Source organism: Mercenaria mercenaria, unplaced genomic scaffold, assembly GCF_021730395.1.
Source record: "Mercenaria mercenaria strain notata unplaced genomic scaffold, MADL_Memer_1 contig_3892, whole genome shotgun sequence".
NCBI classification, from domain to species: Eukaryota; Metazoa; Mollusca; class Bivalvia; order Venerida; family Veneridae; genus Mercenaria; species Mercenaria mercenaria.
In genome coordinates, this window is record NW_026462076.1 from 1 (window position 1) to 17,098 (window position 17,098).

Below are 17,098 nucleotides of genomic sequence, written 5' to 3' on the forward strand. Positions count from 1 at the left end.
TCAATCCGTGGGTTTAAGAGATAAAAGATGTTTGGACATATATTTTTGCGAGTAACTGTTTGCGCTTTTGTGAGCTCGAGCATACCGGAATGTTCAAGATTTCACTATGAAGAAAAAACAATTGAAAAAAAATGATTAAAAATGAAATATATGTGGACAAAATAAAATCGGAAACTGAAAATGAAGAAAAAAATCATCATTGTTTAAAACTCCAGATCTTAGACGATCACACATTATCAAATTCCAGATCTTGTGATCAGCCATAAATATTAACAACAAGATGGCCTTAGGTTACTCACCTGAGAAACACACTATAACACACCATAACAGTGTAAACATGTTTGACTTAGTGATTTCATGGAAAAAAATATTCTGACCAATTATTATTAAAATTGGAGCAAAAATCTTGAGTATAAATAAGTATTTCTTTTGTTTGACCTAGTGACCTAGTTTTTGACTCCACATAACCCATATTTGAAATTAACCTAGATTTCGTCAAGGTAATCATTCTGACAAAAATTCATGAAGATTAATTGAAAAATACAACCTTTATCGCATATATAAGGGTTTCCTTTGATTTGACCTAGTGACCTAGTTTTTGACCTCAGATGACCATTTTCAAACTCGGCCTAGATTTTATCAAGGTAATCATTCTGACAAATCTTCATGAAGATCAGTTGTAAAATACAGCCTCTATCGCATACACAAGCTAAATGTTGACAGACGACTGACAGACGACAGACGACGGACGCCGGACATCGAGCAATCAGAAAAAAACTCACCTGAGCATTAAAATTTCAAATCTTACGAACAGACATGAACATTAACAACAAAAAATATTAAAATCACATTAAGAACAAAAAGATTTATTAAAATTCTAGATGTTTTAAATTTTTTAGATATTACAATTCAGTTATATTTTTTTATAAAGCACAAAAAACCTGACAATATAAGACTATTAGTCTTCCTGGTGACAGGCGTCCGGGAAGCCGTCCAACTAGTCCCAAAGACTTGGATTTTCCCTTTCCTCCTTAGTCACGGGCAGTGTCGGCTGTAAGTCTTGGATAAGAGCATCGAAGAAAGCTTCCAGTACTCCGACGTCACCCGTTAGTCGTTGCAGGCGCTGTGTACCATCACCGAGTGGAGATATTTGGCCGAGAAGACCTTGATAAAGACATCATATATAATTCTCTTTCAAAATGTTCTAAGGAAGACTGCTTATGGCGAGACAGGCCTTTAACCTCGTAAATGATTAATGCTAAGTTATTGTACAAAAGAGTGTACCTTTGCAAGTCATCAATTTGTTTTTCAAGTTTTCCCGCCACATGATTTAGTTTTTTATCAACGTCTCCCAGAGCTGTAATAATACTATTGATAGATCTCGTTTTTGTGAAATTCATGTCTAGTTATATTCAATATGGACAAATTCGATTCAAAAACATGTAGTATAGATTTTTGGGAGATAGAATTACATTTACATGAAAAATGAAGCCTTTAAGGGGTCAATCAACTTGATAAAATAGCGCTCACTGTATTGGTACTGTACCGTAATGTCTAAATCTTGCATTAATACAAAGATTCGTAGCGAATAAAACTTATTTCAGAAATAACTAGAATATCAGTCGATTCTGAATGAGACATCTCGTTAAGGTAATCTAGATGTTCTGATTGATTTTCTACATTATTTGGTACAGGAACATTTTTAGTGAAGCTTGTAGCTTGTTCATTCTCAGAATAACTTTCAGATCCAAATTGGTCTTTGCTCTGCTTTTTTAGATGTTTTCTTAATTGAGCTAAAACGAATGTTCTCTTCGGCGAAAGAGTTTCCCTCTGAGGTTTGACCCTATTTGTCTGATGTGGTTTCGGCATCAGATTCATCGTAACTGCTTGAAGAATCATCTTGATGCACTACAAAGTTCGCCATTTTCTTTTGGTAACCTTGTGGATCCTATGTTTGCAAGCCATATCTGATCGGCATGGACCTGGAGTACACGCTTATCAAGCTGACTCTTAATCAGGTATGTTACTGGGCCTTTTTGTTCTACTACTTAGTATTCTGAAATGTGATTTCCAACGGTCTTCAACTTTGTTTTTTCTTTATTTATTCTTGTAATAGACTGCACCATTGACCTCAAACTTGATGTCCTTAGCTTTCTTATCTATTTGTGACTTATGTTTCGTCTTTGACCTCTTTATACGTTTATACCCAGGAGAAATGACCTTTTCTGATCTTAAAGAACAATCTTATGAAAGTCTTCGCCATGATAATTTGTCCTATGCTTTAGCAGATTATCAATAGATAGAAAAGGTAGAATAGGGTCTCGGTCATAGACAAGATAGAATGGTGTAAACTTTGAGCTTGGTGACACGTTGTGTCTTATGCCTTCTAAAGACATATTCAAGTGGACATCCCATTCACGAGTATTAGAATTCACTTTGTGTTTATGTCATGTAGGAGCCTGTGCAACCTTTCTTGTTTAGCATTGCTTTCAGGGTGATATGTAGTACAAGATACATTGTCTATATTTAATTCTTTTAGGGTTTCTGTAAAGGCTGAACTCGTAAATTCCGACCCTCGGTCATGAATAATCTGAAAAGGACACCCATACTTACATGTACCTAGGATAAATTCATTCAAAAATAAGTCAATTATAGTATCGGTACTTTTCAGGGGTTGCAAAAGCTTCGAAACACTGAACATATCGGCAAAACAAACAAGTTTTTTCTCATAAGGACCACATACATCTATTGATTCAATTGACCATGGGAATGCGGTGATATTTGTTTCTCTCAGAGGGGCCTTGACCTTTGTCAAATTCCTTGTTTGACAATCTACACAGGAAGATATATAGGCATATAGATCTTTAAACATGTTTGGCCAAAATACTTTGTTTTGATAGTTGCAACATTCTCTGAGTCCCTGGGTGTGAATCTTTATGATATTCATTTATGATTAATGCTTTCTAATGACTTGGAACATAGAGTCTCAACAAGGGCTCCTCATCTGGATTTCAAATATAGTAAAGACTTGACCAACTTCTAAAAATGTTTTGCATTCGGACATCTTTGGATCACCATGCTTAAGTTGCATCTTGATCTGCATAAATGTGGGGTCTTTTTCTTGCTCAAGTTTTATATTTAGATCTGCGAATTCTGCAACAAAGAATCCTATTTTTCATATTCCTTATAAGCAACTTAGAATTGATGACATTAATATTTTTGTATCTATATTTTTGCTAGCGAGTTTGTATGTATAATTATGAACCTCGGGTTCGAACTCTGTCTCAGACTCAGTTTTGTATACTTTCAGATTCGAGCGGTCTAGAGAGGAAATTAACGATGACATTGTTTTTGCCTGGAAGATACTTGATTTTACAGTTGTAATCGCTTACAGACAATGCCCATAATTTGATATTCTTGTTCTTTATTAGTGAATCTAATAAAGTTACTAGTGGATGGTGATCTGTAAATATTGTATTGTGCATTTTTCCTCGCGTAAGAAATGGTTCATTTTCTGTAATGCATAATTTAAAGAGAAGCATTCCTTCTCTATTGTTGACCATTTCCACTGAGATTCACTTCGCTTATGAGACAAGAAATACACAGGCCTTTCTTTTTTATTGTCCGTTTCTTTTGAATCTCTGTACAAATTATATGATTATGATGTTTATGTGAGGGTAGGCTAAAACGGGAATGGTCCAAATAAAGGGTACATTATTTCTTGTTAAGTTTATGAGAGGTTGGTTCAGCTATCTTTGAAAACGAATTGATAAATCTTTTGTAAAAGCTATTTGGTGTATTTTTAAGCCTTGAAAGTTAATTTAGAAGTAAAAACCCCATACCTTTTGCAATTGTTGCAAGATTAAATATAAAAGTCCACAAATAGGTCCATTTTGAAAACATTCTTATTTTGATAACGTTATCTGTTCGCAAGAGAACGAGTTGAGGAACGGCCTATCGCACAGACACAGTATGGCAGGCCGGCAAAGAGCTGATAACTATCAAAGTTTACCAAGTAAGAATGTTCCTTGCAGACGTTGTTGTGGTGAGGATATACGAGAAATACATGACAGAAATATTTTTTTTAATTTGTGTACCTTTTGAAAAACCTATTAACATGAAAACAACAAAATTGAAAACAAAACTTGAGTAAATGAGTACATGAACTGACTAATGAACAACCAAGCTATACACATAAGAGAGGTGTCAAATGGGTTCTGGCACAATATAAGATACCCATTATTATGACACCTGTCTAAAACAAACAACGTAGTTCGATATCATAATCTAAGGAGGGAAAGGGTCGAAACAACGATTGCCCAACGGAACACCGTATATTACCGAAAAGCTAGAAATCTACACCAAACACGATAAGAAAATGATTTCGTCCTATATAGGTAAAAAAAAAATATCTTAAAAAACGTCATCGTCTAAAAAATTAAAACAAAAATGCCATTACGTCCTTAGTCACTCACCTGACCTTGATCTTTTGACCTTAAATATACATGGCGATCCAAGAATACACCCGAGTCTGGCTTTTTGAATGATTATAGCTCAGCGTGGTGAACTAATAAAACTGACAATAAGCAATGAAAATACCTAATGATTTTTTGCCCTGCGAAATACAATCAGGTGCTGGTGGGAGTTATAGTTACCATTTTGACCCTTGACGATCAGTCTGCAGCCAACGTTTATAGTCAAAGATAATCTGATGTGAGCATAAATATTTGACACAATGTCATTTTTAAATATATGACTTTTGTCAAAACAAACATTTTACGCAAATGATAGTTATTAATTCTGACCCATTTCTTTTGTATGAACAGTCATAACTATTTCTGAAATTCTGAAAAATCTGAATCATTGATTTGCAAGAAGGGCTAATCTGGTTTATAACGCTTTAAATGGACAAAAAAGTAACATCATAAAGTAATTGTTATTTCTTACATAAAAACTGTGCATAAACAATGACATTTTTTTTTGTAAATGTTTGATGTAGACGTGTTCATTTTGAGACTTGCCACTTTAATCATCGAGTTGGAATCCTGAACGAAAAACAATTTCTGACTTGGTAAAGTAAGCAAATTTTCTAAACAAATGCTTTCTCGACAGCATAGTGATGTCGAAACTTTTGTTATTAAGATTGTAATATGCATACCGTAGGGAAAATGTTTTAGGTTTTTCGTTTTGATAATGTTTGTAGCCAAAAAATTGTTTGCTAATTAAACTGACATTTTTGATAAATTCTTACATGCCAACCGATTCTTATGACGGTAAAAGAACTTGATGTCGAACCCTATCCTAAATGTAATTACCCAAATATCGATCTGAAAACGGTACAATCCATCTATAAACTGACAAAGATACATTTTATATAGTAGCTTGGAAACTGATGTCCGGATTTTGAGCTATAGACATTGCATCTGGAGGTCGGGTTTACTGTTAAGTTACTTTGACCTGGACTTCTCTAAAAAAAGACAAAATCATGGTAATTGTTACCAGATTTATTCTCTCCCCTTTTGTTGTAGCAAATGGTGGACTCCGAGAACAAATCTACGGGGGTAAAGTGGCGGAAGACTATAGGGGCATTGCAGGTAGATGTCACATTTTTTGCTTAAAAATATATGTTTTATATCTTGTTTAATGTTTTAAAATGTGTAAAACAACGCCTTCTTTATACGACTTAGTGATGAAAAAACCTGTCTACCTGAACATTAATTAAGGCTACATTATTTGTCGTTTAAGCAATGCGGGTCACAAAGCAGCGGCTCAGGGTCAATGATTGGTAGGGAAGTTTCTAGGCGGCAAGACAACCGATGTCGTGAATGTTGTGCAAGCGATCACTGTAATAAACTGTTGTGTAGCCAACGAAAACGTAAGCTGAATTCAACTTTAAAAAATTGCGTTCGTATATTTCCTTGTGTTAACTTAATTCTGTACAGTCCACATTGTATTAAGAGACCACCCAAGGGACTGCTAAGAAGTGGTCTCTTAATGGAATGGTCTCTTAATGAATTTCAGTCAGATGAAAAGAAAAGTTATTTTTTAACTGTTAATGTAACAGTATTAATTATAAACATACATGTAAGGTTTAAAATCTGTTTTAACATCGTGAACACATTTCCAAGTACACACACCGTGAAAATTATGGCTAGATTGTTTGTCAGTTCGACTGATACAAAGGCTCATTGCATTCAGTCACGTGTAAAACATACTCACTAATTACATAGATGACGAAATGTCTGGTAGAATTTTGGTACCCGGTCGCTTAATATATACTTTTGTCGAATATTTCACCTTTCGGGACTACATTAATGTAGTCGCTAGTCGTTTAATGAATAAGTCGTTTAATGGAATGAATTTATGTACTGAAAACGTTCGGGGGGATTTGACCGGTCGTTTAATACAAAAATCGCTTAATAGTGGTGGTCGCAAGTACGATGTTGACTGTATTTGTCATGTTATAAAGAAACAGTTATGCGTGCCGTAAAAAGATGAAACATGAATAACAAGAAGACATTAATATTTAGCAATGAAAGAAAACAAGTGGACCCTGTTTCTACGATTTCTAATGTAGATGCGATGTGTAGCATAATTATTATTTAAATTTTCTTAATTTTTTTTTTTGGATCCGAAAGCTAGACTTACATGTATAAAGGTCTTCTCCTATTATAGTAAATTTGGCGGTATTACATAATTTGTTTGAAATGTGTTATTGAACAAACATTTAGCTGATATGCATTGAATAGAACAAATGACATGAAACAAAATATTAGTATCAAGTTAGAAATTAACCAAGTTTTGAAAAGAATCGCGATTAGAATATATATTTAATATATTTAAGCACTCCAAATCGATTATAAGCCGCGTAGAAAAATCATTAGGGCTGCACCTCCTTAAAAATATTCCGCAAGCGTACAACCTTCTCGTTGTGTTTAAATATATTGAAACATGTTCTGCTCCATATGTAAGAAATGATTTATAGCAAAACCGTGTTTTAACACTATTCATACACGATGGACGGTTGTACGTCAAGCGTAATAATTTATTAAATTATTTCGTACGACGTATAACCGCCGGAGTGTTTTAATAGTGTTCGAACACGGTTTTGCCATAATTTTTTATTGTACAATTTAGATCAAATATAATAGAACTGTTTCCTCGCGAATGCATGGCGCCAAATTGTAGCTCGTCACGCTCCTTTGTTTATACACGCCTGGACTGGAAATTGTAATACTTCTTGTGGTATAGTTCCATTAGAGCGCAAATGATGTCAAATTATTCTGCACAGCGAAAAACCAACTCAGTGCGTGCGTGCGTGATGCATATATGGCTTCTAATACAAGTATCATATTGACGTGACGTCAATATGATATCGTTTTGATAAATAAAGCATTGCTAGTCATATTAGAATATTTCTTAAGTAATTCAATGTAATTGTGGATTTTATCTTTGTAATTCCCGTTTTTTTTATTCTTCCTGTTCTACCTGTCAATATTTACAACCAAACACAACCATTATACAAGCATTTAGGAGTGACCTGTCGCTTTTATTAATAGATTTGAAAGGTTACTAGAATAAACCACTTCATTAAAGGGATACCCTACCTTTTATAACTTATTTTAATGATAAATATTTAAATGACTGCCTCTTCGACAATTAGACGCCGTGGTGCAGTGGTAAGCGTGACGGCTGTAGAATCGAATTCCAATGCATATCAATACTTTTTTTCATTTTATATATTTTGTTCATTTTATATTTTGGTAACATACATTTAAAATGATAATAATGTTATAGATGCATTTGAATTGCATTACTTGTATCATTTTGCTATTTCGCATATAACATAGGTTTTTCAAATATCTTTTTGACTGTGAATTATTCAACATGGTTGACATACCTGTTGACAATTTGGTCATTCAACTAGCTGATGACACTGATTCGGTGGAAACCGACGCCGCCAGCGAGTGTGAGGATGCTCCATTGGGTGTGTGTGTTTGAGATGTATTGAATGTATTGAAAATTGTATGAATGAAATTAAAAATGAAATTGAAATGATGAAATAAAAAAACATGAAAAATATCAATAAAAATCCAATCATAAAACAAATCGCCCTGTGTGGGATTCGAACCCACAGGCTTCTAATCGCAAAAGTTAAATCACTAACAAGTTTCTTCAATTCTACCAATTATACTATCAATGCAATTTCAATCTGATCAGTATTTGAAATATATTTATAGTTTTAAATAGACAAAAATCTTTCAAACCCTTATTAAATAAATGGAACAGTCTGTAAAATCCAGATCTAAAAATAAAAGCGACAGGTCACTCTTATTGCTAATAAACATAGTGGGTAGAGTTGAGAACTGAGCTTGACTTCATACATGTATGTTTCGTGGTGCGATAGCTCGATTGGAAGCGTCGGATCTAGCTTTACCAGACGTCGATTCCATTACAGCACGTTGACTGAAATGACAAGATACGCGAAATAGACGGCTTTTAGAAATATTTTATTCAGTTTTTAAAGCTAACTAGAATATTTCATAATCAGCACATCAAAATGACAATGATTTATTTCTGAATAAAAAATGATTATTGAAATGTTAGACAATAGCGTCTGATAAGGTACCTGAGATAAAATTCTATTGAAATATGTTGTGAAAACAAACATGTGAAAAACAAGATAGACTCTAGGGCTACAAATGCTTTATCGACTTAGCTACTTCCTCTTGCAGCATACTCGCATAGATCTCACGGTCTGACAAATTTCACACTACAGCGGTACCCGTATTAAAAAACAATGTCAAAAGACCTAAAGGTGTAAAGCCTCATTATTAAAGAAAATATCCTAGGAAATTATCAGCAACCGCGTTTAGCGTGAATGTACTCAAGGAAAGCGTAGTTTTATCATTAGAATGAAAGAATTTGTACAAATAATCAAAACGCCATCTAGTCGAAACATCATGGAAAAGGATCGTACACTGTATACCTTTATCAGAATTTTGGCAATTTTCCACACAAAACATATAGAATTCAGAATTAAGTTATATTTTAGTGATAAATTATCTATATACAAACTTTTATGTTGTTTTAGGACTGTCATCCGTAGCAGCTGTTGGTTTTCAGGCACACGATATAAAGAAAACTGCGCATAGCAGTGGTGAGACACTGGTATTTAGCACAACAACGTTTGACATAGGTTCCGGATACAACAACAAGACTGGGGAATATGTTACACCTGTCGCCGGAATATACATGTTCACATTGCAGCTGTGCATGAGTAATAAAAAGTATTTATACTTTGAAATTGTTTCTGGAAAATCTGCTATTCTAAAGGGTTGCATGCATGACGACGGCGATGGAACCTATGGTTGCCAAACAGCTACAACTGTAGCGGTGCTAGGTGCAAAGGAAGCTGTGTCGATAAAGAGCGAATCAACTAGCAGTGAAAGTGATATTAAGAAGGAATCGGGAGTCTGGAATAGCTTTTCTGGTGTTCTGATTAGCGCGATCGCCAAATAGACAAACCATTTCGTCTTTCTTATTTAAACAATAGCATACTCTTCTTGATCTTTCTTATGATTATGCAGTAGTCAAAGAACTCTGCTATTTATTGTAGTATTTAATAGAAAGAGAACTGTAACTGTATGGTGAACATGCTTGAAAATACAACTGACAGACACAAAACAATTGTTCTTTTGCTCTTTCATATTTCTTGCTCTCTTCTTTCTCATATTCTTTACGCTGTTTAAACAGTTGTTACAAACGTATTTCTTGTTACTTTTTGTTATTTCCATGCAATACCACAGTACTGGCTTTTTCAGCTAGGTAATTAATCATACAACTGCTAATTTTAATTTGGTTGTTTGCATTTTTCAAAACTTTTGTTGAAAAGATAAGTTACATCGTAAAATGTGTTGTTTTCTTTTTTCAAATGCAATATTTGTGAAAATCTTAGTGCAAGCATTTGCATCTTGTTTAATAGGTACCTACTGATTTACGGGATTAAAGGATATGGTCAGTGCGACCAAAACATGTTCTTTTCAATATGGCTAAATATCTTCCGAAATGCACTTATCTTTTGTTCACCTAATTAATTTTCACGGAGAAATAAAAAGTTGTTTTCAGTGTTTTATATTATCATTACCATATTACGCCCCATCCTAACTCCCTTCACATCGCCAACCTCGTCATGTCGAGTTGCGCGTCGTTTTGTATTGTCGCGCGTTGTATCGCATGTCGTGCAGCGATGCGACATGACATTGCGACATTAATGTTGTCGTGTCGCGCGTCGTGTGTCGATCTAAAACACAACGGACGACAAACAACATGAGATTAGAAGGATTCCGTAGTGTGTTCCTTAACTGGAGGTGGCGGGTTCGAGTTCCGGTGAGTGCAGATTCGACCGCGGTCACTACTACCCATAACTAAGCTGAGGAACTATATGTTCCTGCCATTGAAATGTCATAAGGCATCGCTAAATTGGTAAGTTGGCCATTAGATTTTCTCCTTTTTTTCAAAACAAAAAAGATAAATTGCTAAATAAATATTGTAAATATGTTTCGCTTCGCACTGAATCCAAAAGTTTTGCCGGTTTCAGTATAGAAATAATAAAGACAAGAGCTGTTGTAGGACAATAACGCTGTATTATTTAAAACCTTGTATTAAATATGTTAAATAATGAAAATATAGACATATTAATTTAACAAGATCAAAAAGGGCACCGATTTTGAGACATGGAAGTTTACTGCTTTAGAGGCTACCTAAGATAAGAGATAATAGCGATAAAATCGCTAAGGGAGCATAACTTTGCCAAAAAGCAAACCAGATTGATTGGACCTGTGTCATTCAAGTCATATCATCAGAGTGAACAAGTGCGATTCCCACAAGGGCTACTTAGATACTAATGTACGAGGGTTGTTCAATAAATACGAGGACTGGCTCTACAACTTTGTTCCCAGTACGTGCTATTCAATATAACTGGTAAAGTTATAACCAGCAACACGTCCGCTAGCAACTGTTGAATATTATTAAAATGAAATGACAGGACTCACTGCAAAACTAGATGTTACTTAAGAACCATAGCAATGCGCTAGCGGCCCAATCGGCATTTGGACATCTTAAATGTAAAATCATCAATGCTTGCATGTAAACGTAAATAAATATTTGCAATAGAAAGAAAAAAGTGAATATATTTTATAACATTTATGTGATGTCTCCTTATCATTTAACGTCAATCGATCAATCGAGTTTAAAATAAACAACGTCGGGGGCAGTCATACGTAGTTTGACATAAAATGGCGTCACACGAACATCTAGGAATCTGGGTACAATTTAAATAGAGCAATGACTTGAAAAAAAAAACATCGACAAAAATGCTAGAATTATTGTAGAAAAAAAGAGCTTTAGCTGAACTATCTTTAAAGATAGCCCAGGCATCCATTAGCCTTAACTGGAAAAATGTACCTATAGATAGGTTGTTTCATGACTTCAAGAGAGATCAATGATAAAAGAAATCTAATATCTACATACTTAAATGTATTTTTTTGTGCTTGTCAAAACTAATATCTTGTTTAAAATTAATATGCTTATTCCCCAGATAATACACTGACATGTAATTAAAGTTCAGTATATTTTCTATAGATCTAAAACATAATTAAATTAATTGCAAATAAAAGCAAAGTTGACGTTATGAAGACGTCACTGACGTGAGCCGCAAAGCGTATCCCTTACTTTTAAAATGATCAAAACGCAAACATAATGCATGGTAACAATTTCAGATTTGATTCGTATGTTTCAGAGACATTATGTTTCAAAATGTTACAAATTTATTACGTCTGTATTGGCTAGTTTTATGGCATCAATCTAAATATTTTGTGAACGACCCATCTACATTCAAATAACATTGTGATAAAAAGTGATATATAGGAAAAAACCGTATATTTGAATCCACCAGTGGTTAAACGTACCCAAAACAGTTAAGTTAAAATGTTCGTAACTTTGTAAAACAGCAAAACAGAATTATGTAATATGTGTATTGCTTGTCAGATTATCACAATTAAATAAACAAGAGTTTCATGTTTAGGAGCATATCATCAAACACACAGAAATATTTGGTAATTAAACAATATCTTTAACATCAGTCTACCTGTCTGTAACATGTTTTACCGTACATTCCCGTACGATTGGATAATTAGAATATTATCAGAGAGTTGTCTCCCTTTAAAAATGAATGTCATTAATTTTGTATAAATAAAAGTGAACAACTGGTGAAAACTACGATCCACCTAGTTTTATGAAGTTTCATCGCTGGAACATTTTTGCATATGCATCAAACAAAAGATAGGCAAAAGTTGTTCACAAACGGTGAGTTTTCAGATGCGTTGAAGTGTCCGAAAGTGTGATCCCTTAATGCAGTCCTTTCTAGAATTCAATGTACATAAATGAAAATCTGATTAAAATCATCTACAATTAATGCTACGCACATTGGATCTGGGGACAGGCTATTGAGACACTCTTTCACCAATTACAGAGTTTAAAAATATCTATATCATTTAACCAGGGATTCCAGTTTTCGATGTGTAATTATCACGTTCGGGTTTATAATTTTAATAAGACACACGAGAATTAGTTTTTTCCTATTTTTTCCATTCAAGATCGAAAAGCGTTTGCCGATTGTAAATTATCCATAGGGCACGGTAAGTGTAATTAAATGCGTTTTGTAGGCTATGTTGAAAAGAGTATCTATTTAGAGAAAACAAAAATAACGTGTATGTAAGACTGTAACTACACTCGGAATAGGTCTGCATACTACAACATACAGTTGGCTTTTTGGAACACTCTGAGACTCTCAGTTTGTAAATACTGCTTGTATCCAGGGATATTGGTCACACGAAGAAATGATTTCTGACGAGCCTCGGTTATGGATTTCTTAGCAAGTTGTCCCGCAGATTTCAGAGTGAATTCTCACTGTATGGCATTTCATGAATCAGATCGAGTTTTGATTTTTTATATAGTTTTTATCAAAATTTAAAATCTGTTTTAATTATTTCAACTCGTCATATTTCATTTGACAGAGCTATATGTGTTAGCGGAATATTTATTACTTAGAGCATTGCATCATGTATTGAAATCAAATAAAACAGGAAAAGAAAAACAAAAACAAATCATTTACAAAAAAAAACGTGTATATTTGGTGGTTATTAGCAATTTTGTAAGTCCAAACCAAATTTCTATTTCGGATAAGTAATAATCAAACACTGCTACGGTTACTCATAGAGGCTTACACTTTAGGCAAAATATTTCCCCGAAGTCCACCAGAGGGCACCTTGACGACATTATTAATGAATTTTATTTACCAAGATCTTCATGTGACCAAGTTTGTAATAGTGCTGGAGAAAAACTTCTGAATTTCTGCAAGGCTTACTCGCTTTTAATTACAAATGGCAGAGTTATTGCAGATAAAATGGTCCTCATTTTACATTCGTAGGGCCATAAGGTAACAGTGTTATAGATTATTTTATGTGTCCATGGGAAATTTTGAAAAGAATAAGCTTTGATGTTGGAGATAGAACTGAATCACACCATTTTCCAATAGAAGTGTTGTTTAAACTTTGCTTGAGTAATGAAACAGAGCACAAAGAAGATAAATTGAAGGGAAATAAAACAAAGTATAATTTTAGCGACTTAAATAAAAAGCATTTTATTAGAACGTTGGAAGAAAAATTGTCGAATGATAAAATGCACGAGATACTGAGTTTAATTGACAATGAAAGTACAGATACAAGTATCATACTTTCAGAAATAAAAGGCATTTTAAAACAAAGTGCACAGTGTTGTATTAAAACGAACAAAGAGTACTCCACATCACAGCCACCTTGGTTTGATATAGAGTGTCATAAACTAAAAAAACTGAAATTTGCTAACCTTAGAAAGTACAGAAAAAATTCGTTCTGATGACAACTTGAATGAATATAAATCAGCACGAACTTCGTTTAAAACTCTTTGCGAAGTTAAGAAAAAAACGTATTACAAAACTAAACTGAATGACTTAGTAGAATCTATCAACAACCCAAAATCATTTTGGAAGAAATTGAAACTTTTTTCAAACAAACACCCAACAAACAATGATATACCCAATGAACAATGGAAGACTTATTTTGAAAGTCTATTTAGCATAGAAAATGAAGAAAATATTGATAATGACATAGAAATGGATGATGATGCTGATTTAGACGAGTTACAAAATATTATATTTAATTCTGAAATAACAGACGAAGAAATTTTGAATAGTGTCAAAGCCCTTATTGAAGAAAAAGCCGCGGGCCCAGATGAACTATCGCCCGGGATATTTATATACTCAGTAGATATTATTCTGCCAATATTAAATCGTCTATTCAATAGATTGTTTTTCAAAGGGGAATTTCCAGAAGAATGGAGCAGTGCTATAATCGTTCCCTTGTTTAAGAAAGGAGACCCCAGTAAACCGGAAAACTATAGAGGAATTTCTCTCCTAGATATTTTTGGGAAAATTTATACTAGTATTATCAACAGACGACTGACATTTTATGCAAATTTATATATGAAAATAAATGAAGCACAAGCTGGTTTCAGAAATTCTTATTCTACTATTGACAATGCATTTATTCTTCAATCACTTATTACTAAATATCTCTCAAAGAAGAAAGGCAAACTCTACGCAGCCTTTGTGGACTTCAAAACTGCATTCGATTCTGTCAGGAGGGACAAGTTATGGCATGTACTGAGGAAAGCTGGAGTCTCCGGAAATATTTTTAAGTCCTTAATAGGGATGTATAAATCTGTGAAAGCATGTGTACGTAACTCTGGGTCTCTAACTGAATACTTCAACTGTCCGTTGGGCTTGAAACAAGGCTGTATGGCTTCACCGATACTCTTCACATTTTTCATCAATGAACTGGCCGAAATGATACAAACAAGTGATGTAAGAGGAGTACAACTATTTCCGGATATTACAGAAATCCTTATTCTTATGTTTGCTGATGATGTCGCACTGATTTCGGACACAGTCATAGGCCTTCAACGCCAATTAGACATGTTGTACGAATTTTGTTTAAGTAGTTGTTTAAAAGTGAATGTTAACAAAACAAAAATAATGGCTTTTAAAAGAGGAAGAAAACTTTCAAATTCTGAGAGATGGTACTACAATGGATATCCTTTAAGCTGTGTTAACTCATTTACTTATGTCGGTGTAACGTTTAGTCGATGTCTTTCTTACAATAAAATGGCATCTGAATTAGCAACTAAAGGAAAAAAAGTACTGATTTCATTACTAAAAACACCATACAAAGGTGGACAGATGCCAAAATCCATATTTTTCAAAATTTTTGATACCAAAATACTACCAATTTTACTGTATGGGTCAGAAATATGGGGATTTGAACCTAGAGAAAGTACAGAAATAGTGCATAGATATGCTTGCAAACGTTACATGTGCGTATATCAAAATTCATGTAATGCAGCCGTCCTAGGAGATTGTGGAAGATTACCGTTATGGCTAGAATCTACTAAACGTGTTATAAAATACTGGTTAAAGATTTTAAAAATGCCTGAAAACAGATACGTTAAAAAGTGTTATTTGATGCAGCGTTATTATGATAATATAGGTAATGTAAATTGGGCATCTAAGGTCAAAAATGTATTGTATGAAAACGGATTCGGTTACATCTGGGATCAACAATGTGTAGCAAATGAAAACCAATTTATAAGAACTTTCGTAGACAGACTGAAAGATCAATATTTGCAAACCTGGGGAGCAAGTCTCAACAGCTCATCTAAGCTGTTTTACTACAAGCATTATAAGTCATACTTTGAACATGAAACATATCTAGACTGCCTAACAATACGTAAATTTCGTCATTCATTTGCACAATTTAGAACTGGCGTACATGAATTAGAGATAGAAATAGGAAGATATACCAACACGCCGAGAGAAGAACGGATATGTAAACTTTGTTTGAACGCAGTTGAAGATGAACTTCATTTCCTATTGGAATGTCCTGTGTATGAAGACATCAGAACTAAATATATACCTGCTAAATATTGGCAAAGACCATCCATACACAAATTTAACATTGTACTCGCAACAAAAAATGAAAATTTGATTAAGAGTGTTGCCAGTTATATATTCTATGCTTTCACGATAAGAAAGTCATTGTTAGAATAAGAAAATATACAAGTTTGATTTACTGAATTATTTACATAATCTGTTAAACGCTCGTTAAATATGTACATTTTGTTGATGTTATTATTAACAGGGAATACAACAATTATGAATACATTTATTTATATGATAACTCAAATTAATTATGTATTTATATCTAACACTGTCATAATAACATGTAATATATGTCTGCCTATTCAAGCCTTAGCACTAGCCTTCTAATTTCGTTTCGTTTAAGGTTAGTCTAGCATCATACTATAAATATACATGTTGTGTAACTTTAAGCTAAAGGACTTAATAGCAGATTTGAATATCATCAATCGTCATAGCAATAAAATGTTACGTTTAGTATGACATAAATTGCAGTTTTAAAGTACATCCAAGATGACGCTGTTTAATTGTAGACTATATTTCTGTTAAATTTTGTTTTGTAATACGCCACTGAATGGCATTTAATCTAGGGCAACGTATGTCTGTATATTTGAAGGTGTAATATCCCAACAGTCGTACTTTGATAATTGCTATAGAGAAAAAAATCTGAAGTTCTACCAGCGATTTGGATGCTATATTTTCTGATATGTTTGTATTTAAATATTTGATACCCTTCAATTGGGGCGAAGTTTGAAACCTCATATGTATTCATGTCAAATAATGTTTTCTATGTATAACTGAAATCCTAAGGAACTCCAAATGAACATACAGTTCCGTAATTGAAAATGTTGCTGTTATATATTGTTCTAATATACATTGTATGTACTCCTGTATAACAAATAATCGTCTAGATTTTGTTGTTAACTAAAACGGTGCATTATAATTCAATTGTTTCTATTTAACATGTTATGGGCCGGAGGCCTGAATCATTATGTAAATAAAGTTGAAAGTTGAAACCTTTTCCCA

The 17,098-nt window shown here is 33.6% G+C and overlaps 1 protein-coding gene across 1 annotated transcript; it reads left to right on the forward strand.

Moving 5' to 3' along the window:
* Positions 1–7,887: 7,887 nt before the first annotated feature.
* On the forward strand, positions 7,888–9,522 carry LOC128553497 (uncharacterized). The gene is made up of 2 exons (XM_053534666.1): positions 7,888–7,987; positions 9,095–9,522. The coding sequence occupies exons 1-2, from the start codon at positions 7,888–7,890 to the stop codon at positions 9,520–9,522; spliced, it is 528 nt and encodes a 175-aa protein (XP_053390641.1).
* Positions 9,523–17,098: the final 7,576 nt, after the last annotated feature.